The following is a 19,468-nucleotide window of genomic DNA, read 5'->3' on the forward strand; positions in this document are numbered from 1 at the left end:
GCCAAACCGGTTTCGGCAAGATTTTTGTATATTCTTAAAGATATTCTGTATATTTCTCCTCCAAGGGAGTATAGCCTCTTTAAAAACTCAACTGTGTCCTGAATAATTTATGAAAGCTCTTCCACAGTCTAAAAAAAGGCCAAGTAGATTAAAGATATAATAAGGTTATTAGGTCAGTTAACTCCAACGATATCAACAATAACTCTGACAATATCAAGCATTGGCAAGGATAAAAGGATCTAGAGACAATATTTTTTCTTTTTGACTTTTTATACGAGTTTATTTAAGCCAAACTGACCACGTATGCTGGGAGCCAGATCTCAAAGAGATGTAATTAAGGCACGCGGAATTTAAGAATTAGTTGATGTGGCTTGATTTCTCATTAGTTAGATCTTTATGCACTTACTCTGTAGCTTGAAACTATTAGATGATGATAATAGTTGTTATTACTGTTATAATTGATATATAGTGTTTGCTGAATACCAGACACTGTTATAAAGGCTTTCCCTATAGTAGTTCATTTAATTCTCACAATAACCCTATGAAGTATGGAATGTTATTCATATCTTTTAACAGATAAGGAAAATAGCTCACACAGAACTCACCCAAGTTCACATAGCTCAACAGACCCTGGCAGGCATACTACTAACCACTATACCATAATGAAAGGACTGCTTTCCTTTTTTTTTTTTTTTTAAGAAAAAAAAATTAATATTGAGAGAATTAAAAAATACGTAGTATAAGAAAATGAGAATTAATATTTTACTGCTAGAAGGAGAAATAAGTTATTCTATCTTTATTTTTTCCTTGTTTCCATTTTGTGTTTTTATGTTATTTATATATTTATATTTTTTTGTTATTTTTATGAATCAGTATTAGTATTGGTCTGATTACTAATGCTTTTTCTTATAATGCTATGTTGATAGTTCAAACAGTTTTATTTGAATTTAGTCACAAAATCTGGCCAACCAGTTTGGCTTAGTGGATACAGTGTCGGCCCATGAACTGAAGGGTTCGATTCTGGTCAAGGGCAGTCGGGGTGCATGCAGGTGCCAAGCAATTGATGTGTCTTTCTCAAACATTGCTGTTTCTCTCTCTCCTCCTCCCTTCCACTCTCTTTAAAAATCTATAGAAAAATATCTTCAGGTGAGGATTAATAAAAATAAAAACACAAAATATTTTATTAGTATATGTGTCTGGAAGTTTAATTAGTTGTCTATTGGATAGGTTGAACATTTCTCTGGGAGATCTTTAAGCTTTATCTGCAGCTTTAAATGGTAGGGAGTACAAATGCACTTCACATTTCTATGTACCTTTTGAGAAATCTATACCCTGTGAACTATTATTTCACAAAATATTTCTGGTTATTGATTAATTGATGATACAAATACCAATGTAAATAAGCAAAAATATTTTAATAAGTCCTCTGTTGAATTAAGCTCATGGTTTTATAATTTTTAACTGATAAAAACTAGAAAAGGTTGTAAACATTCTAATAAGATTATTATACAAGTTATCTCTTATAGTATGGATATGTTTTGAGGAAAAGTTCAGGTATTGTATTTTTTTTTTAACCATTCATTCCCCTTCCTCTGTTTTTATTATATTTTATTTTTTAGGATTTTGGCCCCCAACAGTAATTATCAAGATATTGAGACCCTCTATAACTTCCTAATCAAACATGAGGTATGAACAATACTTTAAAATGTTTATCACATTTCCACCATAAACAAATTTTAATATAAATTAACAGGATAGAGTTCTAAAATGTAATGGTATGCTATTTAATTGATATTTACTTTAAATTGTTGAGTGCCACAGAAGGTTTCTGGTGACATAGTTTGTTTTTTTATTCTTTAAGTAAAAACATACAGTAGAACCCTATAATAATACTAGAGGCCCAGTGCATGAATTCGTGCACAGGTGGGGTCCCTTGGCCTGGCCGGCTGTCAGGGCCAATGGGGGCCAGCTGGCCCTCTCACCCATCCTTGCTGATCCAGGGGGAGAATTCTGTTGATCTTCAGTTTCTGTTAGCCTAACGCTCTTTGCACATGTTCCCGTATATGTTTGCTTTACAAGTGCACGTGTCTTTAATTTTTAAAATGTGCTACTTGAAGGAATATGACGTATATTCAGGTCTCACATTTGTTATTGAGTCAAACTCCTTTAAATCTATTTCTTCACTTTTATTCCCGAGTAGCTCTTTATTTAGCCATTTGTATGCAATATCTGACATGAAGAACCTAGTGACTAAGTGTTCAATGTTGGTTCTTCCATCTATTACCTGAATGCTCTTTAAAGAATTATTTAATTCTCTTTGTCTCAGTTTCTTCACCTATCAAATGGGAATAACATCAGTATGTAAATTATAATATTCTTTAAAACTAAATAACTTAATATACCTATGTAAAGTGCTCCAAACAGTACCACACAGTTAAGTGTTTGGTGTTACAGCATTTATGTGTGCTTTTTAAACAGTCAGCCCAATACTGCATAACCATACTATGTGATTAGGATGATTTCTTCATTTGACATGATTCATATTATTATTTCATGATATTTTCTAAATTTCAAATTGAGTCATTAATTCTAACTATAAAAGTATATTTGTGGAAATAATATGATAATTTTAAAATCACACCCTGGAAAAATATGGGACATAGTGCTTTCTGTTGCTGAGGTTTTGGGAAAAAATACCTAACATTAGTTATAAGAATATGTGGAATTGATTTCCAGATTTTTAAAATAATTTCTCTTAGCAGAACTTCCTTTCCTATATCAATTACTACATTGGAGACATTTGTCTCATAAACAGTGATAGGACCATCTAAAGTTTTAAGATGTTTGGCTTTTTTACTTAATCTTTGCCCTTTGTTCTTGAATTTTTTAAAATTAATAATATAGCCATGTCAATATTTGGCATTCATTGTAAATAGTACAAGAATTTAATAACACCAATTCCACAATCCACAATATGTCATAATTCTAATAAGGTTCACTGACAAAGGCATCTTTTAACTATTTGTTCCCTGGGAATTAAAATTGTACACTTCAGCATAAAAATGATATTTAACAGTGTAATTTAAAATGTCCCAATGTGAATGATCAAAAATGTCTTGAATCAAAATTAATGACTATGATGAAACAAGATATTTCAGGCTAGAATCTGTGATATAGGTGATGAATTTGTATTTCAGTTTTCCTTTTTTAGTAGTAAATTATCTGTCTTTTTTTTGTAAGTCACCTATGACCTGGAACCCTTGTCCCCTAGCTGCATTCTGGGATAAGTGTCCAAATGTCTGTGGATGATCACTTTTAAAACTAAAGCGTCATCTAGATACTCATTTTTCTAAAAATATACTGAAGGCTTAAGGAACTATTTTTTATTCATATTATACAAGGTTCAAAAATCTCAGCTGATTTTTCTCAATAATTGATGGACAATACGTGATTCCTTCATTCTCTGATCGGACACCTGCAATATTGTTGACATTTGCTTGCCTAAGTTTGGATATATTACAGGTCCTGGTATGTTGGAGTAATAGTGAAAATAGTGAAGGCCCTGAGACCAGAGAATAACATGTAAAGAAGGAGGAATTGGACTGGTTGATAGTTTAAGTACATATTTTAGGACATTTTTAGAAGATACTTTTAAAAATTGTAAAGTACCTAAGAAGTTAATTATGATAAATTATATACCAACTTAATACATTTATTATAAATATATTAAATATTGTATGTAATTAAATAACAATTTTTAAGTAAAATTTTAGGATTATGTACATTTAAAGTGTTATATTTAAAAACTATGTATTTTTAACTTTCAGTGAATGAAACATTTTCTACACAAATGTGAATTTTTTATGAAAATACTGAAGAAGCTGATGGAACTTTTACAAATAAGCAATACCCTTAATTCTATAGAAGACACTCATGATATGAGTCTTTAAAGTAGTGTTAATGAATGCATACCAGCTAATATAAATAAATTGAATAGGAGATAGTCTCATTTAAGTTTCCCTTTCACTAATTCAGAAGTTCTTAAAATTTAGGTACTGTGCTATTTGTTGAGTTATCTGGTAAAGGGAGTTTTCCTCTACAAATTCTAGATTCTTCCCTACACATAAGTAAAATATGATCTAAATCAGTAGTGAAACCTCAAGAAATACAGAATTGCTTCTGTGCATACTACAGGTGACACCACTAGCTTGTGTATGATAAAGGACTTTTAGTATTGTATGTTATGTCTGGATTATAATACGTATTTATGAACTTAAACACGTTAGTTTACCTATTTAGACCTCCATAGTCTGAAAAATGCATTTCTTTAGAAAATGTCTGTAAATCACACTTTTTCCTAAACAGATAGATGTTTCCACATAGTTTATAACCTTTGTATTTAAATGAAAGTGAAGGTTATTCAGTAATAACTTTTGAAAGGGTCAGCATAGTATTCAAATGTTGTTAGAGTTGAATACTTGACTTTTTCTCTCAGCTTGAATTATTTCTAATGTTTAGGATATAAACAAGATGTGGCTGTTTCTGCTTATATAGTCTATCCCAAATCCACTTCAGCCCTTTAAGTTTTTAGTATTTTAAATTTTATAAGTTATTTACTTTTCCTAGAAAATAAATACTGAAAATCACGAATATTTTAAGAGGTCAGGCTAACCGAAGCATGAATTGGTTTCATGGAGTACATTTTTTCCCCATTTGATCTAAAAAGCAATTGTTTGTTGAGATTTTTTTATTAGCCTCAAGGCCATCTCACTACCAGTCTTATGAACAGATTAGGTTGAAACAATAGGACGAATATTTTTACATATAGCTCAGTGTTAGCATTATGGTCATTGAGCTTCTGATTCTTAGTCTTCTGTCCTTCCTATGCAAGAACTAGAAACTTGACATTCTGCTTTCTCAGAATGTGGGCCACTCTCTGTTCTTACTACTTGTTTGATTTAATATGCATTTTTAGTAACTATATCTTGGTTCTTTTCAGGTAAATAAAAGTGTCAAATTCACTGCCCAGGAACTTTATGATTGTGTTTCACATACTGAGTATCGGTAAGTCATATCTATACATATATACCGGTGGTGAAAAGGTTTTTTTTGTTTTGTTTGTTTTTTATGGTTCAATACACCATGAGTTTTTACCTTTATTAGTATAAAAATATTTCATATATACAAAAAGGCTGTGTGTGTGTGTGTATGGGTTTAGCAGGTATAAGATTTAAAATAATTGTCAAACTTTTGGCCTCAAGACTCCTTTATATTTTAAAGTTATTGGAAGTCCTGACTGGGTAGCTCACGTGATCAGAGTGTTGTCCCAATGTGCACCAAGGTTGTGGGTTTGATCCCAGGTCAGGGTACATACAAGAATCAACCAATGAATTCATAAATAAGTGGAACAAATTGATGTCTGTCTGTCTCTCTCTGTCTCCTTATCCCTTTCCTCTCCCTCCTCCTATCCGTCCTACCTCCCTCTCTCCTGCCCCATTCTTCTGTTCCTTCCCCCTCCTTCTCTCTCTAAAATCAATAAATAAAAAATAAAAAATAAGTTATTTAAGACCCTCAAAGAGCTTTTGTTTTTGTGGGTCATATCTATCTGTATTTACTGTATTAGAAATCAGAATGGATAAATTTAAAATATTTATTTAAAAATAACAGTAGTTAATTAATTACATGTTAAGATCAGTAACATAGAATTATGAAAAGAATTTTTCCCAAACCAAAAGTGTTACTGACGAGAGTGGCATTGTACATTTTTGCAAATCTCTTTATGTCTGGTTTAATAGAAGAAAGCTGGGTTCTCATAGCTGTTGCATTCTGTTTCCATAATCATGTCATGTATCGCTGGGAAACTTCTGTGTACTCTTGCAAGAGTGAGATTGCAAAAGGCAAATCATGTCTCAGTCTTGTTAAGAAAATAGCTTTGGCCGAAACCGGTTTGTCTCAGTGCATAGAGCATCGGCCTGCGGACTGAAAGGTCCCAGGTTCGATTCCGGTCAAGGGCATGTACCTGGGTTGCGGGCACATCCCCAGTAGGAGATGTGCAGGAGGCGGCTGATCGATGTTTCTCTCTCATCGATGTTTCTAACTCTCTATCTCTCTCCCTTCCTCTCTGTAAAAAATCAATAAAATATACTTTAAAAAAAAAAGAAAAAGAAAATAGCTTTGGCCTCTTTGACATCTCAGACCCTTTGAAAGAGGCTGGCATTCCCTAGACCATGTTTTGAAGAACAACAGGCATAAAGAATACTCAGTTGACAAAATAGACCTTTGCCCAGTCCTGTTTGTATCCTCCCTTCCATCCTCTCAGTGATTTTGTATTTCTAATTCTCAACCTTATCTTTATGGTTTTACTACGTATTATTTATTATTAAAAATATGGGGCTTGGCCAGTGTTGCTCAGTGGTTGAGTGTCGACCTATGAACCAGGAGGTCATGGTTCGATTCCTGTCAGGGCACATGCCTGGGTTGCAGGCTTGATCCCCAGTGTGGGGCATGCAGGAGGCAGCCAATCAATGATTCTCTCTAATCATTGATGTTTCTTTCTCTCTCCCTCTCTCATCCTCTCTGAAATCAATAAAAATATATTTTAAAAAATATTTTAAGTGTTTCTAGTTTTTTTTAAAAAGGGATTAATTTAGCAGTATCACACACTATATATTCTTTAAACAAATAATTTGGTTTCTAGCATTCATATGTAACAAAAAAGGACTAGTATAAATCTGATTCTTGTATACACAGGGTATAGATTTGAATTCTCCATCCCTGGGCCCAGACAGACAAATCCAGAGGAGCAAAAACACATTTAACCTAAATCTTTCACTGTCACCCTTATTCTTTGAAAGTCAACATTGAGATTCACCATGTTGATGCATGGAGCACAATTAGTTCTATTATAACATGACAGGTGCATTCGTAATATCACCCATGCTCTATGCAAAATCATGCAGTAAAAACCTTGGGGTGCATAAGAAAAAAAGGGGGCTGGAGCATATCCCTCAAAGATGTAAGGGACACATTGAAAAATCAAAATGGTATCCCAGATTTACACATGTTAGTGGTTAGGAAATATATAAATGCTATAATAGATTTAATACTTTACCTTGTAAAAGAGCTCAGGTTGCTTATAGAAGTGGTTGTTGGAAGGCTGCAGTTCATCGGTTAGTGTGATGTGCTGGAGGAAGGGTTATCTAGAATTGAATGTAAAGTCATAGCACTAAGTGTGATTGGGTGTAGCCCATAACACACAGGAAGCTGAAGTAGCTGTTTGAGGTGTGTGCATGAGTGTGTTTTGTCTGTTCCTAAGCAGCTTGGGTCAGCTGGGTGCAGTTTTCTATGTTCATCTAGCATCTCTCACTACTGAAATTGTGCATAGGACAGTTCTGTGCTCAAATTGCTCTTTACTACATAAGTGGTGTTGGAACAAATATGTGCATTTGGAACAAGTGTTGGAGCTGAACTGACTGCATTTTTTCTTTTCATTGCTATGTAATATGCCACTGCAACACTAAGTCACTTTTTTTTTTTTTGCTATTTATAATGTGCAGATGTGGTTACAAAATTTTATGTGCAGGCTCAGGGACTAAGTTAACTATCAAGGTGCTTCTGTTAAAACTTTTAATTGATAAATTTGATGGTCAAGATGCTAGGACAAATGTCATTAAGCAGTACAGCTCTGAAGTTCACTCATTAGATTCAAATAAGTTTTCCCAGAAAATCTGAAGGCAGTGAGCATGCATGATGTTGTAACTGGGGGAGAGAATGTTTTTTTTGTTTTTTTTTTACTGTAATCTTCAGACTATCAATCAGTTATACTCTTATTTATAGATCTTAACAACCAGTTTACATGTCAATGTGTGCGTGAGATTTGTGTTAGACTATAGCGTCTATGAACCTTAGCCATATTTTTGAAGGTGTAGAAACCCCACTGTAGATAACTTGGAGCGCAGAGTCCCTTGCAGAATGGTTCCATCAGATCTCTAAACTTAGTTTAACTTCCCCATACTGTTGGAAAAGTTGGAAGGTTTTTGTTGTTTTTTTTTGGAGAGGGTGGTAGGAGGTAGGGAGGGTACAGGGATCAAAATTAAATGTTCAAAGTTCTAATTTGTTTTCTTTCCACTTACAATTCCAAGGATTTGAACTATGATATTAATAAGCTCCTTCTTGTGCCCAAAAAGATGATTTTGAAATCAAATATACCCAATATCTTGAATGCATTGAAAGATGGCAATTGCTCTTTAGCAGGCTTTTGATTAATAGCTTTAGATTTGTTACTCTGCTGTTGCTTTGAAATTATTTGCCCTATCTATCTCCCATATTAGCCTCTGGTATAGTCCACAGCTCAGTTTTCAAATAAGCTGCCAAAGGAGACAGTGGTTCATATTAGACATGGGGCCAAATGCAATAGATAGTAGATGGCAAAGTTTTCCTGTGGCTCAGAGATGAAAATAGATGAGTGACTTAGCTTGCATATATAGCTAGCCACCTTTGAGAATGCTAAGAGCAATTACTTAAGATGTCTGAATTTCCTGTTCTTTGTTTTTTAATATAAAGTGTTTGTGAGGAAGTAGACTGTTGACATGCCCAACTTCATGTTTACTGCAATAGGGATGTAATTAAGTAACTGAAGAGCATAAAACTTTTTTTAGGTTCTGATAAACAAGGAATTGAGGTTTCAGATTGACAGGAGCTTTGATCCAAAGTTGAATTCCATGATACTGGAAAACCTCTGTGTTCACTGTCTATAAACCAGTTAATTTTTCTGTCTTCTGTAGTTTGTAGACTCTTTGTTTAGCTTTTGCTCTTGCTATCTGTCTGTGTGCTATTTACCCTGAGCAGATGAGGAGTTTGCTCAGAAAATCCAGGATGGCCTGGCTGATGTGGCTCAGTGTTTGAGCATCAACCTATGAACCAGGAGATCATGGTTCAATTCCCGGTCAGGACACATGCCCAGATTGCGGGCTCAATCCCCAGTAGGAGGCGTGCAGGAGGCAGCCGATCAATGATTCTCCCTCTCATCATTGATGTTTCTATCTTTCCCTCTCCCGTCCTCTCTGATATTATATATAGATAAAGAAAATCCAGGATGGTAAATTAATGAGATTATAAAACAGATTACCAAGTATATATCTTGTGTAGTGTCTTATATGTATGAGAAATAAGTTAGGAGTAGGTTTAAGTCACTTTGTTTGCCCTGTAAGTTCTTGACAGACTGCCCTGGCATGTTTGTGAGACAAGTCCCTAAGGTCATTTTTTTCCAGGTAAAATGCAAGCTAGTTTGTGACATTAGCCTCATAAAGCACCTGGCATGTCCAAACAATTTACTACCTAAGATGGTTGTATATCAGAAGCTTTCTTTTGCTGTCAAGTGCTTTCAGGAATGACTGCTTTCCTACTTCAGGAACCAGGTCCCTGGTAGTGTCTTCAAGTTTACATTTGAGCTGTAGTTGTCTTAACTGTGGGTCCAGGCCCTGAGTGTCAGCATCACCTTGGAACTTGCAAGAAATGCCAGCTCTGAGGCTCCACCCCAGACCTCTTGGATCAGAAACTCTGGAGGTGGCGCCCAGCCATCTGTGTGACAGTCCGTCCAGGGCATGGTCAAGTTTGAGAACCCCTGTGTTAAATTAATGACCTGGTCTGTCCAAGAAACCTCAGACAGAAAAAGCCTTAGAAAAAAATAATCTAGAATTCAAATTTAGACCTTTGATGTTTCTGTCTTAATTAGAAAAGAATTACATTATTTTTGTGTCTATAGATGCAATAATACTTTGTAGTACATTTGACTGTATTATTTGTGAAAGAAGATAATACAAAAGTATATACTTTTTTCTTTTTTTAATTGAGGTAATACTCAGATAACAAAATTAACAACCATTGTAAAGTGTGTAATTCAGTGTCACTGAGAGCATTCATTCAGTTGTGCAGCTGTCACCTCTGTCTAGTTCCAAGACATTTCCATCACCCCAGTAGGGAAATTCCATATCCATTAAGTAGTTATTCTCTGTTCTCCCCTCCTGGCCCCAAACCCTGGCAACCACTAAGCTGCTTTCTTTCTCTATGGAGTTATTCATTCTGGGTGTTTCTTGTCAGTTGAATCATACAACATATGACCCTTTGTGTCTGGTTTTGTTCACTTAGCATGGTGTTTCCAAGATGCATCTCACTGTAGATATATCAGCACTTCGTTCCTATTAAAGGCTGAATAATATTCCATTGTATGTATAATCACATTTTGTTGATCCATTCATCTGTTGTTGGGCATGTGGGTTGTTTCCACTTTGGCGCTAGTGTGAATAGTGTTGCCTTTGTTTAATTCTTTCCGTTCTTTATAATTTGAGAAGGGTGTATACCTACGAGTAGAAGTCCTAGGTCAGATGGTAATTCTGTGTTTAACTTTTGAGGAACTTCCTGTTTTCAAAGCAGCTGCACTATTTTACCTTCCCACCAGCAATATACAAGGGTTCTAATTTCTCTGCGTGCTCACCAACATTTATTTTCCATTTTTTGGTTATAGCTCTTCTAAAGAATTTGGAGCTTTATCTCATTGTGAACTAATGATGTTGAACATCTTTTCATAAGCTTGTTTGTCTTTGGAGAAATATCTATTCAAGCCCTTTGCCCATTGTTAATTGGGTTGTTTTTCTTTCTGTTGTTGAGTTGTAAGAATTCTTTACGAGGAATCTGGCTCCAGGCCAAAATCTTATGTGTGAACTTTTAGATCTGACCATTGGCATTTATATGGCTTTTATCTGGCGGGCTCCATAGGGGAAAGCTGCCTTCTCCATACCAGATTCCGTAGACAGCCAGTGAACTGCAGCCTTCTCGAGGGGGCTGCAGGCAATGCTCAGGCCCCCTGCCCCTGGGCATGCTCACATGCGTACTTGCATTCCAAGTCCAGGCAACTTCATTTGGAGGCCTCCGTTGGGGGGCTTTGGCTGAGGCACCTCTGCTGAGACCTCTTTTTGGAGGCCTTGCCCATAGTATTTTTCTCCACTCTGACTCAATGCTTTTCTGCTCCTAGCTCTTCTCCTTTGCTATGCTCTGAATATTTATGTCCCCCCAAAATTTATATGTTAAAATCCTGTTGCCCAAGATAATGATCATACTTTGGGAAGTGATTAGGTTATGACGGTGGAGCCTCAAAGTGGGAATAATCCTATCTAATAAACGAGAAACATGGTAATTAACTGTCCCTCTGCTATGCTCAAGCCACGCCCACCAGCCAATCAGGAGCCAATATGCAAATTAACTCAACTAAGATGGCGGTAGCCATGGAGCTGGAGTGAGCAGGAGGCTTGGGTTGCCCCCAGCAATGGAGGAAGCCAAGCTTCCCGCCTGCCCTGGCCGACCCTGGGCTCTGCTCAAGGCTACAAAGTTTCAATTATAGAAGATAAATAAATCCCAGAAAAAAAAGAAAAAAGGAGAGGCTGGGAGCTTGGGTTGCTTAGGGGTGTGGCCAGCCTGAAAATGGCCATCAGCCCCTCACCCAGGCTGGCCAGGCACCCTAGTGGGACCCCCCGCTCACCCTGAAGGGGCTGTGGGCAGCCTGAAAATGGCCCTCAGCCCCTCACCCAAACTGGCCACACCCCCATAGGGTGAGGGTCCCCACTGGGGTGCTTGGCCAGCCTGCAAACAGCCATCAGCCCCTCACCCAGGCTGGCCAGGCACCCCAGCGGGACCCCCACCCTGATCCAGGACACCCTTCAGGGCAAACCAGCCAGCTCCCACCCGTGCACCAGGCCTCTAACCTACATAATAAAAGGGCAATATGCAAATTGACCCTAACAGCAGAACGACTGGGAATGACTGGTCACTATGACACACACTGACCACTAGGGGGCAGATGCTTAATGCAGGAGCTGCCCCCTGGTGGTCAGTGTGCTCCCACATGGGGAGCTTTGCTCAGCTACAAGCCAGGCTTCCAGCTGCCAGCAGCCAGCACAGCGGTGGTGGTGGGAGCCTCTCCCGACTCCTTAGCAGCGCTAAGGATGTCTGACTGCAACTTAGGCCTGCTCCCTGCTGGCAAGTGGACATTCCCCGAGTACTCCCAGGCTGCCCAGGGAGTGGGCCTAGGCCAGCAGGTGGACATCCCCTGAGGGGTCCCAGACTGCGAGAGGGCACAGGCCAGGCTGAGAGACCCCTCGCCCCCGAGTGCACAAATTTTTGTGCACTGGGCCACTAGTGTTCTTATAAAAGAGGGCTCTCTCCAAAATGTAGCTATGCTGGCACCTTGATCTTGGACTTCCCAGCCTCTGCAACTGTGAGAAATAAATTTGTGGTTTAGAGCGCACCCAGTCTATGATATTTTGTTATGGCAGGCTGAAAGGACTAAGACACCCTTAGCCATTTGGGTCGATGAAGAGGCAGGACCTTAGTTTGGGGCTCCTCATTAGTGAGATACTGCCCCCCCCCCTCTGCCCTGCATATTGTCTGACCCTTGCCTGGCGTCATTCTGTGGCGAAAACGGAGCATTAGGGAGCTGACACCTTTCATTTGACCCCTTACTTGCAGTTGCAGTAAATAAATCAAGTCTTGATTGTTACTTTTGGTTTGGCTTATTGACTGTCAACCACCTTGGCACCTGGCAGCGTGACATACATGTTCTGGATATTAGACCCTTATGAGATATATTAATTTGCAAGTTTTTATTTTTTTGAGAGATTTCTGTTTAATCATATTTTATGTTACACTTTACCCCAAAATAACATTGCCCGATAAGAAACCAGACAAAATATCGAAGACATAAAAGAGAACAAGGATCTTTGAACTAAGCCATGCAAAGTTGTGTAAATGTCAACCCGAACAGGTGCTCGGGGCAGAGCACCAGGTGGTAGAAGGGAAAAAAATTGCAGTCACCTCATCAGAATTGAGTTTATCAAAAGTGTGTCTGGGTCATTTGCATTTTTTCCTTAAAATATGAACTGTTTATATTGTCCCAAAGGGATAAAACAGAATTTTTGCTGGGCAGTTCATATAAATTCTTGCATTTTTACTTTAAAAAATTTTTTTATTTTTCAATTACAGTTGAAAAGCTTTAATTTTGATAGCATCCAGTTTGTGTGTTTTTTCTTTTGTGGCTTGGGTTTTTGGTGTCATATGTAAGAATCCATTGCCAAGGCTAAGGTTATGAATACTTAGCCCAAATATTTTTCTAAGAATTTTATAGTTTCAGCTTTAACAGGTCATTAATCCATTTTGAATTAATTTTTGTATGAGGTACGGGTCCAACTTCATTCCTCTGACATGTGGATATCAAGTTGTCCTAGCACTGTTTGTTGAAGAAACTATTCTTTTCCCATTGAATGGCCTTGGCACCCTTGTCGAAAATCAATTGACCATGTATATCAGGGTTTATTTCTTGACTTTCAATTCAGTTCCATTGGTCTGTATGTCTATCTTTATGCCAGTACCACACTGTTTTGATTAAAGTTGCTTTAGGGTAACTTTTCAAAATTGGAAAGTGTGAGTCTTCTAACATTTTTTTTCCCAAAATTTGGCTATTTGGGGGTCCTTTAAATTCTATGTGACTCTTAGGATCAGCTTTTCCATTCCTGCAAAAATGATTGTTGGAATTTTGATAGGAATTGTGTTAAGCATGTAGATTGTTTGGGGAGTATTATCATTGTTTTAAGTTTTCCAATGTATAAATATGGGATGCCACTAATTTAGGACTTTAATTTCTTTGGCAATGTTTTGTAATTTTTAGTGTACAAGTCTGTGCTTCTTTGCTTAAGTGTATTCCTAAGTAGAGGGAGCTAGTGATCTTTACCAAGTGGAGATGGCTGGGAGTAATCTTAGTGCCAAAGAAATAGTAATTGTCATTTATGCAATAAAAGTAACTGCCTTTTCTTGAACACCTAATGTGTCAGATGCTGTACTAGATGGTATGTATTCTTTGTGAACTTATGTAGATAATCTCTAGATTTAAATAGGTTTCAATGAGATCTGGACTCTAGGCACTTGAAAGTCCAAGTAGGCTTCATCTTGGGTAAATTGTTCGTAGGCATGGCATATATTAGGCATTACTCTGCTTCCACCTCTGGTTTCAAATAATAAATATTCATTTAACTGCTAGATAACTTATTTCAGCAATTTTAAGAGTTGAAACCCTGTCAACTTCCTATCCCTTCTCTAGTGTCTGTTCCTAGCGAGAAGCATTCTCTTAGAATCTTCTAGTCTACCTGTTCTTTAACTCTCAAACTAAACAACACAAAAATATGTACTCTACTTACCACTCAGATTAGAACATGTTAAAATCAGCCCAACATCTGGGAGAGGTCCTTCAGAAACCATACAAAGGACTTTTTTTAAGCATCCAATTTGGCTTGTTGATAGCAGGTCTGTCAATTTCCAGAATTCCAGGATCAAGATCTTCATGTTGATTGAGAACTATTCTAAGTGCTTATCCTCCCATGTTTTGTCTGTGTTAAGAAACTGTAACTCTTGGTATTTTTCTCTCTCAAATATCAAATAATGTATTTCAAATCTCAACGTTATCCTGTTGTCTGAAGTTTTTAAATTTACCTGACCAGCTCTCTTGCAGTGAATTAACATTTCTTTATTCCCCAGGGAAAAGTTAACCATTGGATGCCGCCAGCTGGTTGAGATGGAGCGTGCCATGCAACAGTGCAATGCATCTGTGTATATGGAGGCCAAGAACAGGGGGTGGAGTGAAGACATGCTCAATGATAGGACCTAATCTGGTGACTCGAAAGGATTGCATTTGTCTTCAAGAACAACAGAGTAGCTTTCAACCTTTTGAGCCAAACCCAAGAGACTTGTAAGAAACCTCATTTGTATAAAAAGGTGATTGCTTATTACTGACAGTCTCATTGAGGTTCTCTAAAAAGCCTAATGCATCCGTTGTGGGATAAACTGTGAACTCAACTCTTCTGACGTTGACAATACTTTCCTACCTCCACTCCTGATACTGAGCCAGAATGTTTAAGGAAAGGAGAGCTGCTTTTTTAGTCACCTTAGGGCAGAAGCCATTGTGGCCCCTGAAGAAGGCACAGCATTAGCGTCTCTCTCAACCCTGAATATATGGTTACATGATCAGGAACACTTCCAAACTCCAAGAAAAAATTAGGACATGACCATACTCACCATTATTCCACAAATGAAATCTTACCCTGGACTGTTTTATGATTAGCATCTTCCATGTAGACCTGGTGAATGCAATGCACATCCCTTCCACTTCCCCAAGGTGCTGAAAATAAAATTGTCACTTCTGCTCCAACTTCCAATAGCAGCCTTTCTTCTGCCCTAGGCTTGTCACTTAACGGGGCATTTCTAGCGAGGAGCAGGGAGACCCGTTATATGTGAGCAGCATGAGTTAATGGGATTAGGTGGCAGTGACTGACGTTTGCCTCTAGGTAAACCAAGTGTTTAATTGACTTATTTACTTATACTGGGAGTTGGAAGTCCTTGTTTTTTGGAGTATATTATGCTTTTGTTAGTACATTAGATTACATCGAATTTGGTATTCTATTATAAATGCTTATTTTTTTTAAAGTAATAAATTATTTTTAGTAAGATTTAACTTTTCATTTTACTTCCAAATTGTATTTCTGAATGTGTGCAAGGTGTGATTATAAAGAGAACCTACTCACGGTGCTCACTAGTAGTCTGTGCAGGACCCACTGAGCTTTGTTCACACCTGAAGTGCTGGGGCTCACAGTGCTGTCTGCTTTGCACCAGGGGAAGAAGCCCTCTGCTCCCCAGGAGCCAAAACATCCCTTCCCATGGACCGAATGAATTTTTTTCAGGTCCTAATCCATCAGCTGCTTTTGGTTATTACTGTTGGGTTTCAGCTCATCTTTGTTCCCTGTCTTTCTATCCTGTCTTTTAATCTATATTATGCATTTCAGAGCGTTTCTTTTCACTCCTATTAACTGCTACTTCCTATTTCACTCTTACTTATGTGCATTTTAATTTTATCTTAGTCTGTGTGTGTTTTACTTTGTGCATTAATTTGTCAATTAGTTCACCATTTCTTAAATTTTATTGATTTGTGAAAGTGTTTTCTTCTAATGTTAGGTTTGGGGTTTTTTTGGTCTTTTTTATTTTTAGAAACATTCTTTTAAACTTTTTAGTCTTTGTTTCTTTGAAATGTCAGGTTTTTTCCCCCCTCTCTCCCTTGTTGCCTTCTCTTCTAATCTTTAATTTTATTACAGTAAGTCTGTCACTGTGCACACTTGTCATAGTATTATTGACTGTATTCCCCTTCACCTTTTCAGTCATTTTCCATTTTTCTCCCCCCTGGCAACCATCAGTATGATCTATTTATATGAGTCTGTTTTTGTTTGGTTTGTTCATTTGTTTTGTTTTTTTTTAGATTCCATATACAAGTGAAACCTTACAGTATTTTCTTTCTCTGACTTATTTTACTTGGCATAATACCCTCTAGGTCCATCCATGTTGTTGCAGCTGACAAGATATCATTCTTTTTTATTTCTGAGTAATATTCCATTTGTTTATTTTTGCTTTTGTTTCCCTTGCTTGAGGGACATATACATTATAGATGCTAATGTCAGATAGTTTACTACTTGTGTTAGCTTCTAGGAGCATTATGGTTTCAGGTCATACTTTGTCTTTAATACAGTTTTAGTTTTTGTATAGGTGTAAAAAAGTGGTCCAGTTTTTTTTTTCTTTTGCATCTATCTGTCCAGTTTTCCCAGCACTTTTTGAAGAGGCTGTTGTTTCTTCATTGTATATTCTTACCTCCTTTGTCATAGATTAATTGACCATATAAGCAAGTTTATATTCCTGGGCTGTTCTGCTCCACTGATCTAAGTGTCTTTTTGTCCCAGTACCATACTGTTTTGATTACTGTGGTTTTGTTGTAGTCTGAAATCAGGGATTGTGGTACCTCCAACTTTGTTCTTGTTTAACATTGTTTTGGCTGCCCGGCCAGTGTTGCTTAGTGGTTGAGCCTCAACCTATGAACCGGGTCACAGTCCGATTTCAGGTCAGGACACAGGCCCAGGTTGCGGGCTCATCCCCAGTGGGGGTCGTGCAAGTCAGCCGATTGATGTTCCTATCTAACTCTCTCCCCCTTCCTCTCAATAAAAATATATAGTAAAAAAAAAAATGGTTTTGGCTATTTCAGGTCTTTTGTGATTCCATAGCCATTTTAGGATTTTTTGTTCTAGTTCAGAGAATGCCATTAGTATTTTGATAAGGATTGCATTGAATCTGCAGGTTGCTTTCAGACATGTGTTTTTGATGAATTAGCAGATCTTTAGAAGAGCAACTTCAGGGTTTAAAATCTCCATTCTTTAATATGTATGGCTATTTATATTTTGAGCAGAAGCCATCATATGCATGCCATGAACCAAAGTGGACTGATGGGGAAAGTCACACCAGGGTAAGGGGTGCCTACTTTATACCCTTGGCTATGCCGTAGTGAGGAGCTGGTGATAACTTCATGAGAAGCATCCATGAGGATTCTTCTATCAAAGTTCCTGGCACCACTTTGCACTAGACTTTTCCAACTTACTTTTCCAGAATGCTATAAATAGAGCCGTTTGAGGCTGCCTTTTCATTTAGCATCCTCCTGCAATCCATCCATGTGTTACTAGTACTTCAATTCTTTTTATTCCCACGTAGTAGCTTATTGTATGAATGGAATTTATTCATTCACTAGTTGGAAGAATATTTCAGTTTTTTAAAAAATATATTTTATTGATTTTTTACAGAGAGGAAGGGAGAGGGATAGAGAGTTAGAAACATCAATGAGAGAGAAACATCGATCAGCTGCCTCCTGCACACTCCCCACTGGATATGTGCCTGCAACCAAGGTACATGCCCTTGACCGGAATCGAACCTGGGACCCTTGAGTCTGCAGGCTGACGCTCTATCCACTGAGCCAAACCGGTTAGGGCAGAATATTTCAGTTTTAATTGACAATTGTGAATAAAGCTGCTTTATTCACACAGGTTTCTGTGTGAACATGGGTTCCTTGCACTTGGATAAATACCTAGGAATGGGATTACTGTTATAGGGTATTTCTCTAAGAAACAGCCAAACTGTTTTCCAAAGTGACCTTACATTTTCTGATTTATCCAATAATATGAGTTAGTTACTCTGCATCCTAACCAGAATTTGGTATTATTCAGTTTTAATGTGACATTTTGCTGTTTACATTTTCTTAGTGATTTATAATAGCATAATTTCATGTTCTTATTGGAACCCATTTATCTCCTTTGAAGTGTCTATTCAAATCTTTTATCAGATGCTTTTTTTGTTGTTTTCAAGCCTGTGCCTTTCAAGACTTGATACTTTTGGTTTAGAAAACACTAGCTTAATGTAAAAGATGGATCTTTTCATGACTTGCAAGTAGCCTTTGATAGATGCCTTCCATTTAATATAGCAACCCCATTCTTAAATTGCTGGATATTTCACTTCATAAGTTTCATTTTCATTTGAGTTTGGTATCTTGTTTTCTCCAAAAGGCTAAAATTTTATCAATCCCTTAGCCACCTGTTCAAATGTATGTCCTTTTTAGATTCTCCTGTTTTCACAAGATACCAACCTTGTACATACCGTTTCATAATTGAGCTTTTGCTTCTCATTCTTATTCAACCTCCAAGTGATGAAGCCATTAATAGTGAAGTTCAAATATTTTGTTGGCCATCATCTATTAATTTCAAGAATCTGTGGCATTCATGAGTATATCCCTCTCCATAAACTCTACTTGTTGATAAATGTTTCACTTTAAGAGTCTTCAGAAAGGATTTATTATGAAGGATATTGGTGCTTCACGTAATTTCTTTTTAACCTACAGATTTGTTTTTTCTTGATTTTTAAAAAGTGAGTAAATTTAACATGTAAATGTGTAAGTTTAAGGTACAGTATTATGTTGATATTTATATATTGTAATGATTGCTGTGTAGTTATATTTATCACATTATGTAATTTATATTGTCTATATTCATTATACTCTACATTAGATCTTTATGGCTTATTTGCTACTTGTTGCCAAATTTGTATGCTCCATCACTCTTACCCCGCTCCTGCTAATCACCATTTTACTGGTTTCTACAGGTTAAACTTTTTAGATTCCACATGTAAGTGTTATCATTACAGTGTCTGTCTTTCTCTGACCTGTCTTGCTTAACATAATGTGCTCAAGGTCCATCCATGTTGTAGCAAATGGAAGAATATCCTTTCTCATGGATGACTTATTTAACAAGTCTCCTGTTTATGGGACCAAATTTGTGGCTTGGCCCTATTATTTAAGATTCATATGTTGGTGTTTCCTTGCTTATTGTTCTCTTTTACACCCAGTTAATTTACCTTGTATCTTATGTCTTAGTAAAAAGACTCTTCAAATCCTTTTCTGGAACATAGTAGGATACAAATAAATGCCTGACACTAGTTTTCTGTGACTCATACTTTTTTTTTTTTTAATATTTTATTGATTTCAGAGAGGGAGGGAGAGGGAGAGAAACATTGA

General features: G+C 37.0%; 1 protein-coding gene across 2 annotated transcripts in view; it reads left to right on the top strand.

Annotated features, from left to right (window-relative positions):
* Window positions 1-15,970, top strand: part of SWT1 (SWT1 RNA endoribonuclease homolog) — a 60,203-nt gene extending 44,233 nt beyond the window's left edge. For both annotated transcript variants that reach the window (XM_070396037.1, XM_070396039.1), the window contains exons 17-19: window positions 1,620-1,686; window positions 5,000-5,064; window positions 14,578-15,970. In XM_070396037.1, coding sequence (XP_070252138.1) covers window positions 1,620-1,686; window positions 5,000-5,064; window positions 14,578-14,707 — 262 coding nt within the window. In that variant the 3' untranslated portion in view covers window positions 14,708-15,970. The remainder of the gene's footprint in view (window positions 1-1,619; window positions 1,687-4,999; window positions 5,065-14,577) is intronic.
* The last annotated feature ends 3,498 nt before the right edge of the window (window positions 15,971-19,468 follow it).

Source organism: Myotis yumanensis, unplaced genomic scaffold (assembly GCF_028538775.1).
Source record: "Myotis yumanensis isolate MYYU_CA2020_CCGP unplaced genomic scaffold, mMyoYum1.0.hap1 SCAF_17, whole genome shotgun sequence".
In the NCBI taxonomy this organism is placed as follows: Eukaryota; Metazoa; Chordata; class Mammalia; order Chiroptera; family Vespertilionidae; genus Myotis; species Myotis yumanensis.